Source organism: Capra hircus, chromosome 2, assembly GCF_001704415.2.
Source record: "Capra hircus breed San Clemente chromosome 2, ASM170441v1, whole genome shotgun sequence".
Taxonomy (NCBI): Eukaryota; Metazoa; Chordata; class Mammalia; order Artiodactyla; family Bovidae; genus Capra; species Capra hircus.
The window spans coordinates 23,683,718-23,697,364 of record NC_030809.1 but is presented as its reverse complement, the minus strand read 5'-3'; the positions used below and the strand labels follow the sequence as shown (position 1 = coordinate 23,697,364).

Here is a 13,647-nt window from a genome sequence, read left to right as displayed (position 1 = left end):
GCGACACTGCTCCGGCTCTCCTTTTTCCGCCCTCCATTGCTTTCTCCGGTGCAATGGCATCCGGCCTGACGAAGCTGCTGCTGCGAGGTCCCCGTTGCCTCCTGGCCACGGCCGGCCCCACTCTCGCTCCGCCGGTTCGGGGAGTGAAGAAGGGATTCCGCGCCGCTTTCCGGTTCCAGAAGGAGTTAGAGCGGTGGCGCCTGCTCCGGTGCCCGCCGCCGCCGGTGCGCCGGTAGGAGCCACCGGGGGAAGAGGATAGGGGTGGCGGTCCTGGAGCCGGGGCGCGCTCCCCCGCGGCTTCGGCCGGGTGGCGGGTAGGGATGCTTATCGCTCGTTTGCTCCTGGCTTGACCCTAGTTGTGCGATAGAGACTCCCACGGGTCGTGGACGCGTGGCGGAGGCAAAGGGCATGCATTTCTGCTGAGGAGCTGGGCGCATGGCTGCCCCCGACGCTCTTGGAACTCCCATTTGGAATCCTGTAGGAGAAGGCAATGGCACCCCACTCCAGTACTCTTGCCTGGAAAATCCCATGGACGGAGGAGCCTGGTAGGCTGCAGTCCACGGGGTCGCTAAGAGTCGGACACGACTGAGCGACTTCACTTTGACTTTTCACTGTCATGCATTGGAGAAGGAAATGGCAACCCACTCCAGTATTTTTGCCTAGAGAATCCCAGGGATGGGGGAGCCCGGTGGGCTGCCGTCAGTGGGGTTGCACAGAGTCGGACACGACTGAAGCGACTTAGCAGCAGCAGCAGCAGCCAGAGACTTGTGAGAAATAAGGCCAGCTGGAGGGTAACCTATACCGGGCTTGCGTGTTTTAGCCCCTGCTTTGTATTGCTGCCTCAGAATTCCTTGGGTACGGACAAGAGGGAGGAAAGCACAAAACAGTATTGCGATATAGGGCAAGGAAAAAAGTACACAATGACAAGTCCACTGTCCAGAGGAAAGGGAAAACAGCTTGGCTTTAGGTTTTTGCCATAATTAATCTTGTTCTGCTAGAGGAAAGTCTGGTAGGAAGACCCTCAGATCTTCATATAACTCCAGAAAAGATCCCCTTATACGTGAGGTTTTGCATTTTTTTTTTAAATAATGTTTCTTTGACCTGTGTCGTGGTGGTACAGATAGATGCACCTCGCTCTTTGGTGGCTCCGTTTGACGGGTGTTTGAGTTACTGTTGCTATTACGACCGATGTAACACCGAATAGCTTTGAAGTTACTGCTCCTTTGGAAATTTAGTATGAAAATCGATAGCTATTTTAATATTGCCTTTCCCCCCAAAAAGCCGGTATAGTTTATACACTTGGTAGGAATATATATGTTCATAGTTCTATATTTTTTCAACACATAATATTAAGTTTTTTCCTAAAAACAATAGTAAAATAGTGTTCCTTCTTAATCTACATTTGGTTATAGTGAGGTTAGTCATTTTAGGCTTTTATAGTTGTTAGAAACTTTATATATTATATAGATTATATATATCTTAATGACTTACAACCCAGATCTTTATGCTTTGCAGCCCTTTTTTACTTGAGGGTTTTATTTTTGGTTTATTGTCTTTAGTTTTTAAAAGACCTTTTAGTGGTTCTTGAGAATGGTTGTGAAGTTTTAACCTACTTACAATATTGTATTTTATTGTTTTAAGATTTGGAAGCATTCATTGAAAATTAGCAATTGATACTAGATTTTATTGCTAATTTTCAATGAATGCTTCCAAATCTTAAAACAATAAAATATAAGATAAATATAACATACTTAGTGTTTATGACTTGAACATATGAAATTATAATTTCTGTTTCATGTGTGAGTATAAAGCATAGTTCCATGGTTATGACAGTAGAACCTAAAAGTGAGGATAAGGTCTTAGTCTCTGTTGATGAACTGCTTTGATGTGGCAGTTGACTCAGAGGGATAGTTAATCCAGGACCACAGATTCTGGAATTAAAATGAAGCTCAGTCTTTTAAAATTTTCTTTATATAATTAAATAAAATTGCATCACAATGAGAAATGTTTGCATCACAGCAACATCTTGTTCTCTTTATTATCTTTTACTGTCTTGTGTTTTACATTTTCAGTTCGGAGAAGCCCAACTGGGATTACCATGCTGAAATACAAGCATTTGGCCCTCGGTTACAGGAAACTTTTTCATTAGATCTTCTCAAAACTGCATTTGTTAATAGCTGCTATATTAAAAGCGAGGAGGCCAAACGCCAAAAACTTGGAATAGAGAAGGAAGCTGTTCTTCTGAACCTCAAAGATAATCAAGAACTATCTGAACAAGGGACATCTTTTTCACAGACATGCCTCACGCAATTGTTTGCGGACGCTTTCCCAGACTTGCCCACTGAAGGCGTTAAAAGTCTGGTTGACTATCTCACTGGTGAGGAAGTTGTGTGTCACGTGGCTAGAAACTTGGCAGTGGAGCAGTTGACGTTGAGTGCGGACTTCCCTGTCCCCCCAGCTGTGTTACGGCAGACTTTCTTTGCAGTGATTGGAGCCCTGCTACGGAGCAGCGGACCCGAGAGGACTGCACTCTTCATCAGGGTAGGTGATTGTTAGCTGCACGTGCTGGAACATGCTTGAGGTAGAAAGAAAAATTTCTTTTTGTACTTTACTTCTTTGCGCTATGACCTTGGCAGGTTACATGTGAATTTTTCTCCTGATCCAAACTGAGAAAGACCTAAAGCTTTTTATCAGTTCAGTTCAGTCACTCAGTTGTGTCTGACTCTTTGCGACTCCATGGACTGCAGCATGCCAGGCCTCCCTATCCATCACCAACTCCTGGAGTTTACTCAGACTCATGTCCATTGAGATGGTGATGCCATCCAGCCATCTCATCCTCTGTCATCCCATTCTCCTCCTGCCTTCAGTTTTTCCCAGCATCAGGTCTTTTCCAAGGAGTCAGTTCTTGGCATCAGGTGGCCAGAGTATTGGAGTTTCAGCTTCAGCATTCAGTCCTTCCAATGAATATTCAGGATTGATTTCCTTTAGGATGGACTGGTTGGATCTCCTTGCAGTCCAAGGGACCCTCAAGAGTCTTCTCCAACACCACAGTTCAAAAGCATCAATTCTTCAGTGCTCAGCTTTCTTTATAGTCCACCTCTCATATCCATACATGACTACTAGAAAAACCATAGCCTTAACTAGATGGACCTTTGTTGGCAAATTACTGTTTTTTAATATGCTGTCTAGGTTGGTCATATCTTTTCTTTCAAGGAGCAAGCATCTTTTAATTTCATGGCTGCAGTCACCATCTGCAGTGATTTTGGAGTCCAAAAAAATAGTCTGTCACTGTTTCCACTGTCTCCCCATCTTCGCCATGAAGTGATGGGACCAGATGCCATGATCCTAGTTTTCTGTATGTTGAGCCTCAGACCAACTTTTTCACTCTCCTCTTTCACTTTCTTCAAGAGGCTCTTTAGTTCGTCTTCGCTTTCTGGCATTAGGGTGGTGTCATCTGCATATCTGAGGTTATTGATACTTCTCCCTGCAATCTTGATTCTAGCTTGTACTTCATCCAGCCCAGCATTTCAAATGATGTACTCTGCATGTAAATTAAATAAGCAGGGTGACAATATACAGCCTTGACATACTCCTTTTCCTATTTGGAATCAGTCTGTGGTTCCATGTCCAGTTCTAATTGTTTCTTCCTTACCTGCATACAGATTTCTCAGGAGGCAGGTCAGGTGGTCTGATATTCCCATCTCCTTAAGAATTTTCCAGAGTTTGTTGTGATACACACAATCAAAGGCTTTGGCATAGTCAATAAAGCAGAAGTAGATGTTTTTCTGGAACTCCCTTGCTTTTTCAATGATCCAACAGATGTTGGCAATTTGATCTCTGGTTCCTCTGCCTTTTCTAAAAAAAAGCTTTTTATGATAGTATCTTAAATATTCTTAAATAATTAGAGGTGAATTAAATATTAAATTTAGTGTTTACCTCATGGCAGGACTGCAAGCCACGTTTTTAGCTTTACATCCTAAGGGACAAGGGTAGTGCCTGCACACTAGAGGCTCAGATGTTTAGTGAGTGAATGAGTCCAAAGGACACTGCTGGAGGGCCTAGTGTGGCTTGGCAGCTCCTTGCTTAAGTACCAGCTGCTGTTCTGCTATTCCGGGTGATACAGTCTTCTATTTCTGAGTCCCTGTTATGGGCTTTGCTGGTGGCGCAGACAGTAAAGAATCCCCCTGCAATGCAGGAGACCCAGGTTCAATCCCTGGATCAGCATGGCTACCCACTCCAGTATTCTTGGCTGAAAAATCTCATGGACAGAGGAACCTGGCAGGATACAGTGCATGGGGTTGCAAAGAGTCAGACACAACTGAGCAAGTAACACTTTCATTATGTGCACCAAATTCCTTGTTAGCCAGTAATTAAAATGCTTAAGTATTTTAAAGTACTTAAGTACTTAAAGTACTTAATTACTTAAGTAATTAAAATACTTAAGTAATTAAAATACTTAAGTAATTGGTTTGATTTAACTCCACTGTCCTTTTAGAAGTTGTCAATTGGGAGAAGTTTTATTCTTTGCTTTTGGATGAAAACATGAGTTTTGGTCTTTCTTACATAATGGATAGTCCAGGCAATCACTGCAAGTCACAAAAAAAGAGTCTTGATTCAGACCTTTGAAATTAGATGTTTTAAACCAGTTTCCCTTATTGTTGGAATCTATGTAATTTAGTATTGACACTAAGTTGATCTGATCGTTTTGATCAAGAAGGATACTTACATTAACCAGCAATCAGACTTCATTCAGAGTTAAGGTCTCCCTTCCAACTTCCCAGCCAGGACTTATGTCTGTCTGTCTTATGGAAGCAGGTTTTTAACTGATACCTCTGGAGATGGAGCTGAGGGAAATAGAAGGAAAGGAAAGCAGAAGGTGTTTACTTGACTTGATGGCCAAAAGCTGGTTTAGTGCTTTCTGAGTCTGCTCACTGTTTAAAACAGACACTAGTGAGCATTTTGTTCCCAGCTGGAGCCTTACAACCATGTACCTTCATGTGGGTGTTGGCTGTCAGCTTCTAGTTTTCTGGATAGGGTTCCTTTCAAAATGACATCCCTGCTGTGAATCCCACCTCAGGTCTTAAGGATTTTTATACCCCTGACATTAGGTGCGGACTTCGGCCCCATTACTGCAGGTAGCTTCTGCCACACTGTTGCCTTAAGCGGGAGTGTTTGTTGACTGCCAGTTGAGTGAACGTCCATTGCCTCATTCAGAGGCCAGGGGACCCTTTGAAGCCCTCTAGGAGAAGGCAGTGGCACCCCACTCCAGTGCTCTTGCCTGGAAAATCCCATGGACGGAGGAGCCTGATGGGCTGCAGTCCATGGGGTCGCGACTGAATGATTTCATTCACTTTTCACTTTCATGCCTTGGAGAAGGAAATGGCAACCTACTCCAGTGTTCTTGTCTGGAGAATCCCAAGGATGGCAGAACCTGGTGGGCTGCCGTCTGTGGGGTTGCACAGAGTCAGACACGACTAAAGTGACTTAGCAGCAGCAGCAGCAGGCCTGAGGTGAAAAGGAAAGCGTCGCCTGCCCCCTCTTTCCCCTGCAATTAAATTTTTTTTTATAAATAAATTCTAACAAAGTCCTCCCTTGATGTCCATTCTCTCCCAATCTCTATAGCTTTTGTAGAGTCTTAGAACTGTCTAAACAATTTTTGGTCACCATTTTGAAATTTTCACAGGGTAGTCGTGAGACTGTTTTGGAAATACTTGTTTACCATATTTTAGTGCTTCTGCCGACAGTTCCAATTATAGATCCTCATAGAGATAGATAATTCAAATATCTTCCTTCTCAGTCAAGAACTGTGACATCTCCCATAGTAGAACTAACTGTGTTGGTGGTATAGTGTGAGCACAGCCACTCTCCATAGTGGAACTGACTGGTTTGAATGGTCTTTCTTCATTCATTTGCTCACCTAATATTTATTGTTTCCTGTGTGCCAGGCACTGTGCCAAGCACTGGAACCAGAGTTTAATAGGATTCAGTCTTTGCTCACAGCTCCTAGGCAGAGAGAGTGGAATGTGGACAGTGCCCTCACATATTGTAAGGTGTAGAGGGAGCTCAGGGGAGGCGACTACTAATTCCAGCAGGGTTAGGGAAGTTTTACAGAAGTGACATTTGCCTCAAGAAGGTCATTCCAGGAAGAAACCTGGAGGAGCATATTCCCTTTGCTGTACTACATACCCTTGTACTTTATTTATTTTATATTGAGTTGCCCAGAAAGTTTCTTTAGGTTATTCTGTCACATCTTATGGAAAAGCCCAAAGGAACTTTTCTGGTCAACCCAATACATACTAGCTCATATCTCTTAATCGTGTTAAATTTTAAAATTTCTGTTAAAAGTGAACTTTGAATTATGGTCCTTATTTTCCTTATACTAATTTTTTTTAATGTATAAATTATGTTTTTATATGCAGGACTTCTTAATTACTCAAATGACGGGAAAAGAACTCTTTGAGATGTGGAAGATAATAAATCCCATGGGGCTACTGGTACAAGAACTGAAGAAAAGGAATATTTCAGTTCCTGAATCTAGACTCACTAGGCAGTCTGGAAGCACCACAGCTTTGCCTGTGTATTTTGTTGGCTTATACTGGTTAGTAAAATTTTAATCTTCATAATATTCATCAGAAGTTTTGAAAACTGATTTTTCACAGTTCTTTAATAAACCTCGAATTGCATTAAAGGATTTTTTGAAAACCTCATTCCCTTGGTGGTCTAGTCACTAACTACTTCCTTTCCTGCTGGTCATCCTTAGGGGAAGGTAGATAATCTGTGGTTTGCTAATAGTAGCTTTTGTTAACCAACCTTTTACTATAGAAATCTCATGGAGTATCCTGCTAATCTAAATATTTCTTAAAAACAATTTGACTTACAATAGAGATTTAACCCCAGTCCACACTTGTAACAGCTTCAGTGGAGCCTAGAACTGAAAAGAAACTGAATGTTGTCCATCAAAATAAGTCAGTCCATGCTGAGAACTGTTAGGTTTTTTCATAACAGTCGACCTGCCTCAGGTTGATTTCAGGTGGATAGAAGTGTTAAGTGTAAACTGTGAATATTTACACTTGACTTTTAAGGTTTAGGTAAATATTCTTCTAATTTTTTATGATGTAGGACTTCGGAGGTATACGAGCAGTGGAAGACGTTGCAAAGAAGAAAATTGATGGTGTTGTTGGATGTTTCATCGTTAGTTTTAATTGAAGTGCAAAGCAAAATGAGATGCTCTTGCTTGTCAGATTGGCAAACCTTAAACGCATCCTTCATCAGCAGTTCATACACTGCTGGTAGAAACAAAGAAAAGGCACAGTATTTCTGATAGTTTTGGTGAATATTGCTGCCAAAATTAGACCAGGGAAACCTGATCTGTGTGCTTTGTTTTATGATGCACCATGTAATTTCAGGCTTTTCTTGGGTTTTTTTCCTAGTGATAAGAAGCTGATTGCAGAAGGCCCTGGGGAGACAGTACTGGTTGCAGAAGAAGAAGCTGCTCGAGTGGCACTTAGGAAACTCTACGGGTTCGCTGAGAATCGCCAGCCCTGGGACTACACTAGGCCCAAAGAGCCTGTGAGAGCAGAAAAGACCATCGCCGCCAGCTAGCCGGCCAGAGACGTGCAGCCTGAAACTTGTGAGCAAAACAGCAAGACGAACGAATGTCAAAAGATGATCTAAGCTGGACATTTTTTAAATTGTAAAGAAATATGTCTTGTTCCTCATACTGAGTTCCTAAAATTGAACAAGTGTTTATCAGGTCACTTCTTTTATTTTCTTTTTATTCATTTTTGTTCTGTCAAAAATCTTTTGATCGTTTGGTATTTTCCTGAGAAATTTTAACTCAAATTCTTGATCTTATTATTGTATTTAACTTGTACAGTTAAGTGTATTTTATTCCCTTCTGACTTTAAGGTATCATAATTTGAATGTATGTTTTACATGAAGTTGCTATAGTGCCAATTAAAAAAGTTATTCTTCATGTATTTCATTGTAGCTTAATTTGATATACCCAGATAGTGAACCCTGTCTCTCTAGTATAGTTTTAGCTAAAATAGTTAAAACTCTTAACCTTTAGAAATGTAAGGTGCTGATTATAACAATCAGGCATTTACGATAACTTAGATGGCAACTACCGAGCCTGTGCTCTTAGAGCCTGTGGTCCATGGTGAGAGAAGCCTCGGTTTAAAATTCTGTATGCAAGTTAATTTCATAGCTATTTAATTTCTATAAAATGAATGGCGGGGATATACATTTTATGCTTTTAAAATAAAAGCAGATTAAAACATTAATGGAAAAATAAAGTATGTATTTACCAATTTAGTATTCCATAATCATAGCAACCATGTCCCAAGCATAGCTCTTAAATATTGTAACACATTTAATTCAGTAGAAGACACATCTTAAGAGTGTGTCTTTCTGATTCTTTAATCCTTTGTGTTCAATTTAGTAGTCCTCCTACTGCAAATTCCTTTTATTTATTTTCAACTTTTTGGCAACTAATAATTTTCAGTTTCAGTCTGCCAATAGTCACTCCCCAGAAGTTAAGAAAAGTGGGAGTTGAGAATAGAAAAGAGGTAAAATGTTTAAACTGGTAACACTTTTTGCCATGAAATCTTTTTGTAAAGGAAGATGAAGAATCTTTGAAACTCCTAACCAGTCTCAAGCAAGCAGTTTCAAAGTGGACTTAATATCATCTAGGAGGTCTTACTGGAGAAGGAAACGGCAACCCACTGCAGTATTCTTGCCTGGAAAATCCCAGGGATGGAGGAGCCCAGTGGACGTTAGGGGTCGCAAAGAGTTGGATGCGACTTGGCAACTAAACAAAGTACAAAAAGAAGACTTACAGCTATGACAGCTAACGCAGAGACCGCTTTTGAAGGGAAGTTTGCGAATTACCTAGTTGGCTGGATTGGTTAGGTTAAGTGTAAACTCTCACGTTTCTTTTGAGAGTAACTCCAATTCCTAATAATTCAGCACAGGGAAAGAGGACCAAAGCCAATAGTGAAATGCTACCCTTAAACGTATCATCCACAAGTAAACACATCAAGCATCTCATTGACAACATAGGAGGAAAGAGATACTATATAAAAAGTTTCTGGGAAGCAAAAGATGGTAAGTGTCTTCCGACCACTTCTCATCCAGCATGTGCTAGAGCAATGTTCTAATTTTATTTTAGTTCAATATTTTTTTCCAAAAGTCTTTGGAGAACTCAGTTGCAAACTGAGTAATCCTTCCCTTCTCTCTAAGTTCTATGGATATATTTCTCCTGCTCAGGGTTTGCAGGACTGCAATCTACAAGTTTGGAGGGGAATTATCTTCACCCTTAGGTTTTTCACACTTCTGATCCTTGAATGCTTTTAGGGTTACACGTGGAACACGTCTAGCTCTCTCGTTCATAAAAACTACTTTGTAGTGTAGTGTTAGTTGCTCAGTCGTGTCTGACTCTGCAACCCCATGGACTGTAGCCTGCCAGGCCCCTCTGTCCGTGGAATTCTCCAGGCAAGAATACTGGGAGTGGGTAGCCAATCGCTTCTCCAAGGGATCATCCAACCCAGGGATTGAACCTGGGTCTCCTTCATTGCAGGCAGATTCTTTACCATCTGAAACACCAGAGAAGCTGATACCTTTAAAAAGCACCGATTAAAATACCATGAAGTAGAACAGAGAAGACAATTTATTTACTCTCGCGCTTCCACGTGAAGCAGCTTGAAACTTGGGACCAACTTGAACGACTACTTAATTTGCTGTATGAGAGTAAGTATTACAGAAGTTTGATGTGTGGGCAAGAGGACCATGTGGGTATGAGGGTGTTGCCAAAGGGCTGTACCCAAGAGCATTCAGTGACCATTCCAGGACCCCTTTTTGACTGATGTTTAGACCATGTTGAGAAGACAGTTGTTATAACCGTGGGAAGTTGGTGGCATATGAAAGCACTGACTCAACCTTGGTACTGGAGAAGAAAGATGTTGAAGTCATTTACTTTGAAACTGACACTCCCATCCTCCAGTTTCCACAGCCCCAGAAAAGTTCCTTATCCAAAAGTGTAATATTGATGTCTATAGACTCAATTATCTAAGCCTTACTCTTTTTTACTGTAGTTCATGCTATTATGTGCATATATAAAATAGGCCATAATATTCTCAAAAGTATGTGGTTTTAAGGAAGTGAAATATTAGTAAAAGCTATCCTTGCAACTATACATTATAGTAAGTGAAGTAAGTCAGAAAAAAATACCATATGGTATCACTTATACGTGGAATCCAAAATATGGCACAAATGAATGTAATTATGAAACAGAAAAAAACACAGATAAAGAGAACAAACTTGTGGTTGCCAGTGGGGATGGGAGAGGAATGGACGGAACTTCTGTATTACATATCGAATCGATAAACAAGGTCCTACTGTTGGGAACTATACTCAACATTCTGGGATAAACCAAAATGGAAAAGAATATTAAAGGAATGTATGTATATGTATAACTGAGTCACTTTGCTATACAACAGAAATTAACACAACATTGTAAATCAACTACAGTTTAATTTTTTAAGAAGCAAAAAAACTCCCCCCAAACTATTATCCTAGTCAGGAATGAAACAAACGAGACTATTTTTTTAGTGTTCAGCATTTTAGGGATTTTGGCCACAAGATGGTGCTCTAACCCTACTTCTCAGTGAAGTATTAGTAGCATGCAAAGTCACATTATGGGGAACAGTCTTTTCTCCCCAAACAGGAAAGATTGATTACATAGAATTATAGTGAAATATGACTTTTCTAGACCTCCTACAGCTCTCTCCTGTGAGCTCGCCTTTTCTCCCCTCAGAGATGTAAGGTTAAGAATTTCATGTATGAGCAATTCACTTCTGATGAAAGAGCCAATGTTTGGAGCTCTTTTTATCTTTTCTAGAAAAGAGTGAAAATTTAAGGGCTGTCATAGTTAATATGTTGAAAATACCTTTTTTTTTTCTTTTCTTTTTTTGGCCCCTTCTTGTTATTCTTTCCTCCTCTTTTTTTGATGAAAGAAAATGCACTGCAGAGGCAAGGGACACTGTCTATCTTGATACTTAATAAAACCAGATGTGGCCTTCCTTCTCATGGGGGTGGGGAAGGTGGGGTCCAGCTCACAGCTTTCCCCAGCTGCAGCAGCCCCTTGAGGATGCCCAGCAGGCAGCATGCTGCGCACCTCTGCATCTTTAAGCCCACCTTTTCTCCTCCCTTCAGCAGATCCCTGAGTCGTCTCTGTTGGTGAAGCCCTCCAGCATGGTCGCTAGACCCTAGAGCCATGGTTCACAACTTCTGTTGTTCCTCAGAGCATTTGAAAGCCGCAGTTCTTTCTGGGATACCAAGACTGATTGCTAGACTGAACTGAATCTTGCAGACTGAGGACAATTTTTCCAAGAAAAAGATGCATGCAGTCCAAAATCATGGCTGCAAGCACACAGGCTCCTGAAAGAAGCACGCTTTCTTGGCAGTAGTGGTAGCTGTGCGTCCCACTCAGCCTTCATTGGCTATTGTTCAATTACCTGGCTGCCTGTTAGTTCTCACTAACGACCAAAGAGTAAGGGTTTTAAGAAAATTTTCTGAGACGGAGAAAATGGAATACGTTAGTTTATTCCCCTTCAATTGAGGAGGAACCCATTATTTGGTTATTCATAGAACACCTTTTTAACCTATCTGTTGTGCGGTAAAATTGCACAGTGAACCTGTGACTTTATTTTAACGAGTTTTGCAGAAGAGAAATGAGGACATTGTTAGCTGGAGAAGGACATTTCTAGTCAGACGAGGAAGGTCTACCTGACTTTCTGATGACACTTCCTTTACATAAACTATTGGTATCAGCGTTTCTACAGCAAGACATGTCAGTAAGAGATATTTATCAGCAGACGATACAGTTAATGAGGCAAATGCAGTCAAAACAACACAACCCTCAGACTAACAACAACGATCACCATTAGGTGGGGCTCCTGACAACCTGCCACTCAGGTTTTGATCCTGGGATTGCTTTTTGTCTACGAGGGACAAGCACGAAGGCCTCCAGTCTTCTCTTTACCTTCTGCAGCTGAGATTATAAACTTTATTTAAAGTTTTTTGTTATTTTTTATTAAACCTTTTTTCTAATGTGGACCACTTTAAACTCTTTATTGAACTTGTTACAATAATTATGTTTTGTTTTTTTCGCCAGAAGGCATATGGGGTCTTAGTTCCTCAATCAGGGAATGCACCTCCTGCGTTCGAAGACAGTCTTAACCAATAGACCACCAGGGAAGACCTGGGATTACAAACTTTAGATGAAAGAGGTACAGCATAAAGAAGTTAAAAAACTTGTTTACATTTTGCTACCTCATATACAGTAATCTAATCTGCAAGCAAGGATGTACCTGGTATTGTGTAGAGTAGTGGTTTCTCATTTAGCAAATTCCTCCTTTAAATCACAACTGCCTCCTTTTTTCTTCAAGATTTCAGTGAGTGTCAGAGGTGCAGTTTGGGGAATCTTGAAAGAAATGGAGCTTAGCCAGTGGTGGTGTCCACACTTTGGCCGTCCGAAGTGGACTCTTGGTAGGACACAGTGTCTTTCTGCATCACAGGATGTCAAGGACATAGCAATTGGCCGTCAGCTTACAAAAAACCTCACCTCTCCCAGGGAGTCACCACCAATCACATCTACTTGTCCTGTTCCCAGCAAACTCCACCCTTCCTCCTTCAGTTTTTTAGGTCCTTTAGTGTGGAGCTCAGGTGTCCTTCAGCTTTTAATTTTCGGAAAAACAAAGAGCTACAGGGACAGAAGCCACTCCTTTGTGTCTTTTGTAAAGCTCCCTGATGATCGGCACTTTTCTTCAGGTCATCTGTCATAATTTTCTTTTCAGGATGGAGACTCAAAGGCTGACAATACGGCGCTTCCAACTGGCTTGGGTCTGTGCCCACTCTTTTTCCCCCTCGTGTGTCAGGTGAATTGAAATCCCCATCTCATTAATTGTCCAAGGAGTGAGTTTCCTGGTTGCTGATCTCCGCTTTTCTGTAAGTTTACCATTTTGTGACCTTAGGGAAATCGCAGCCAATCTCCTGTCCAACTTCAATGTGACATCGAATCCACATAAGAATTGTTTGCTGAAATATCCACATAGCAAATAAAGATTCTGGTACCCAATTCCAGCTTGTGCGGGGGTTTTCCCCACACCAGCTGTGGGTCCTACAATTCAACTCAATTCCAACACTACCCACCTGAAGAGAGCATCAGATTCCACAGATTAAGGGCTCATAAGACTGCTCCACTTGACATGCCAATTGCAAGCCCAGGTTGTTATTTGTGCGTTTGACCCACTGGCTATAAATGAGAGGTTTCCATGACCCCTCCTTGGGTTCAGTAAATTTGCCAGAGCAGCTCCCGGAATGCAGAGGAATATTTCATTTACTAGATTACTGGTTTCTTATAAGAGGACATAACTCAGGGACAGCTGGATAGAAGAGACCAATAGGGCAAGGGCTGAGGGAAGGGCAAGGGCAAGGAGTTTTCAAGGAGCATGGTGCCCTCCCTGTATCTCAACTGTTGAGTTCACCAATCCAGGAGCTCTGCAAGCCATCATCTTGGGTTTTCACAGAGACTTCATGTCATAACCTGCTGCTGTTGCTGCTGTTTAGTTGCAAACTCGGGTCTGA

General features: G+C 41.5%; 1 protein-coding gene across 1 annotated transcript; it reads left to right on the top strand.

Annotated features, from left to right (window-relative positions):
• MRPL44 (mitochondrial ribosomal protein L44) lies at positions 1–8,285 on the top strand. Its single transcript, XM_018058904.1, has 4 exons — positions 1–232; positions 2,073–2,541; positions 6,420–6,598; positions 7,431–8,285. Exons 1-4 carry the CDS (start codon positions 54–56, stop codon positions 7,600–7,602), a joined length of 999 nt encoding a protein of 332 aa, XP_017914393.1. The 5' UTR covers positions 1–53; the 3' UTR covers positions 7,603–8,285.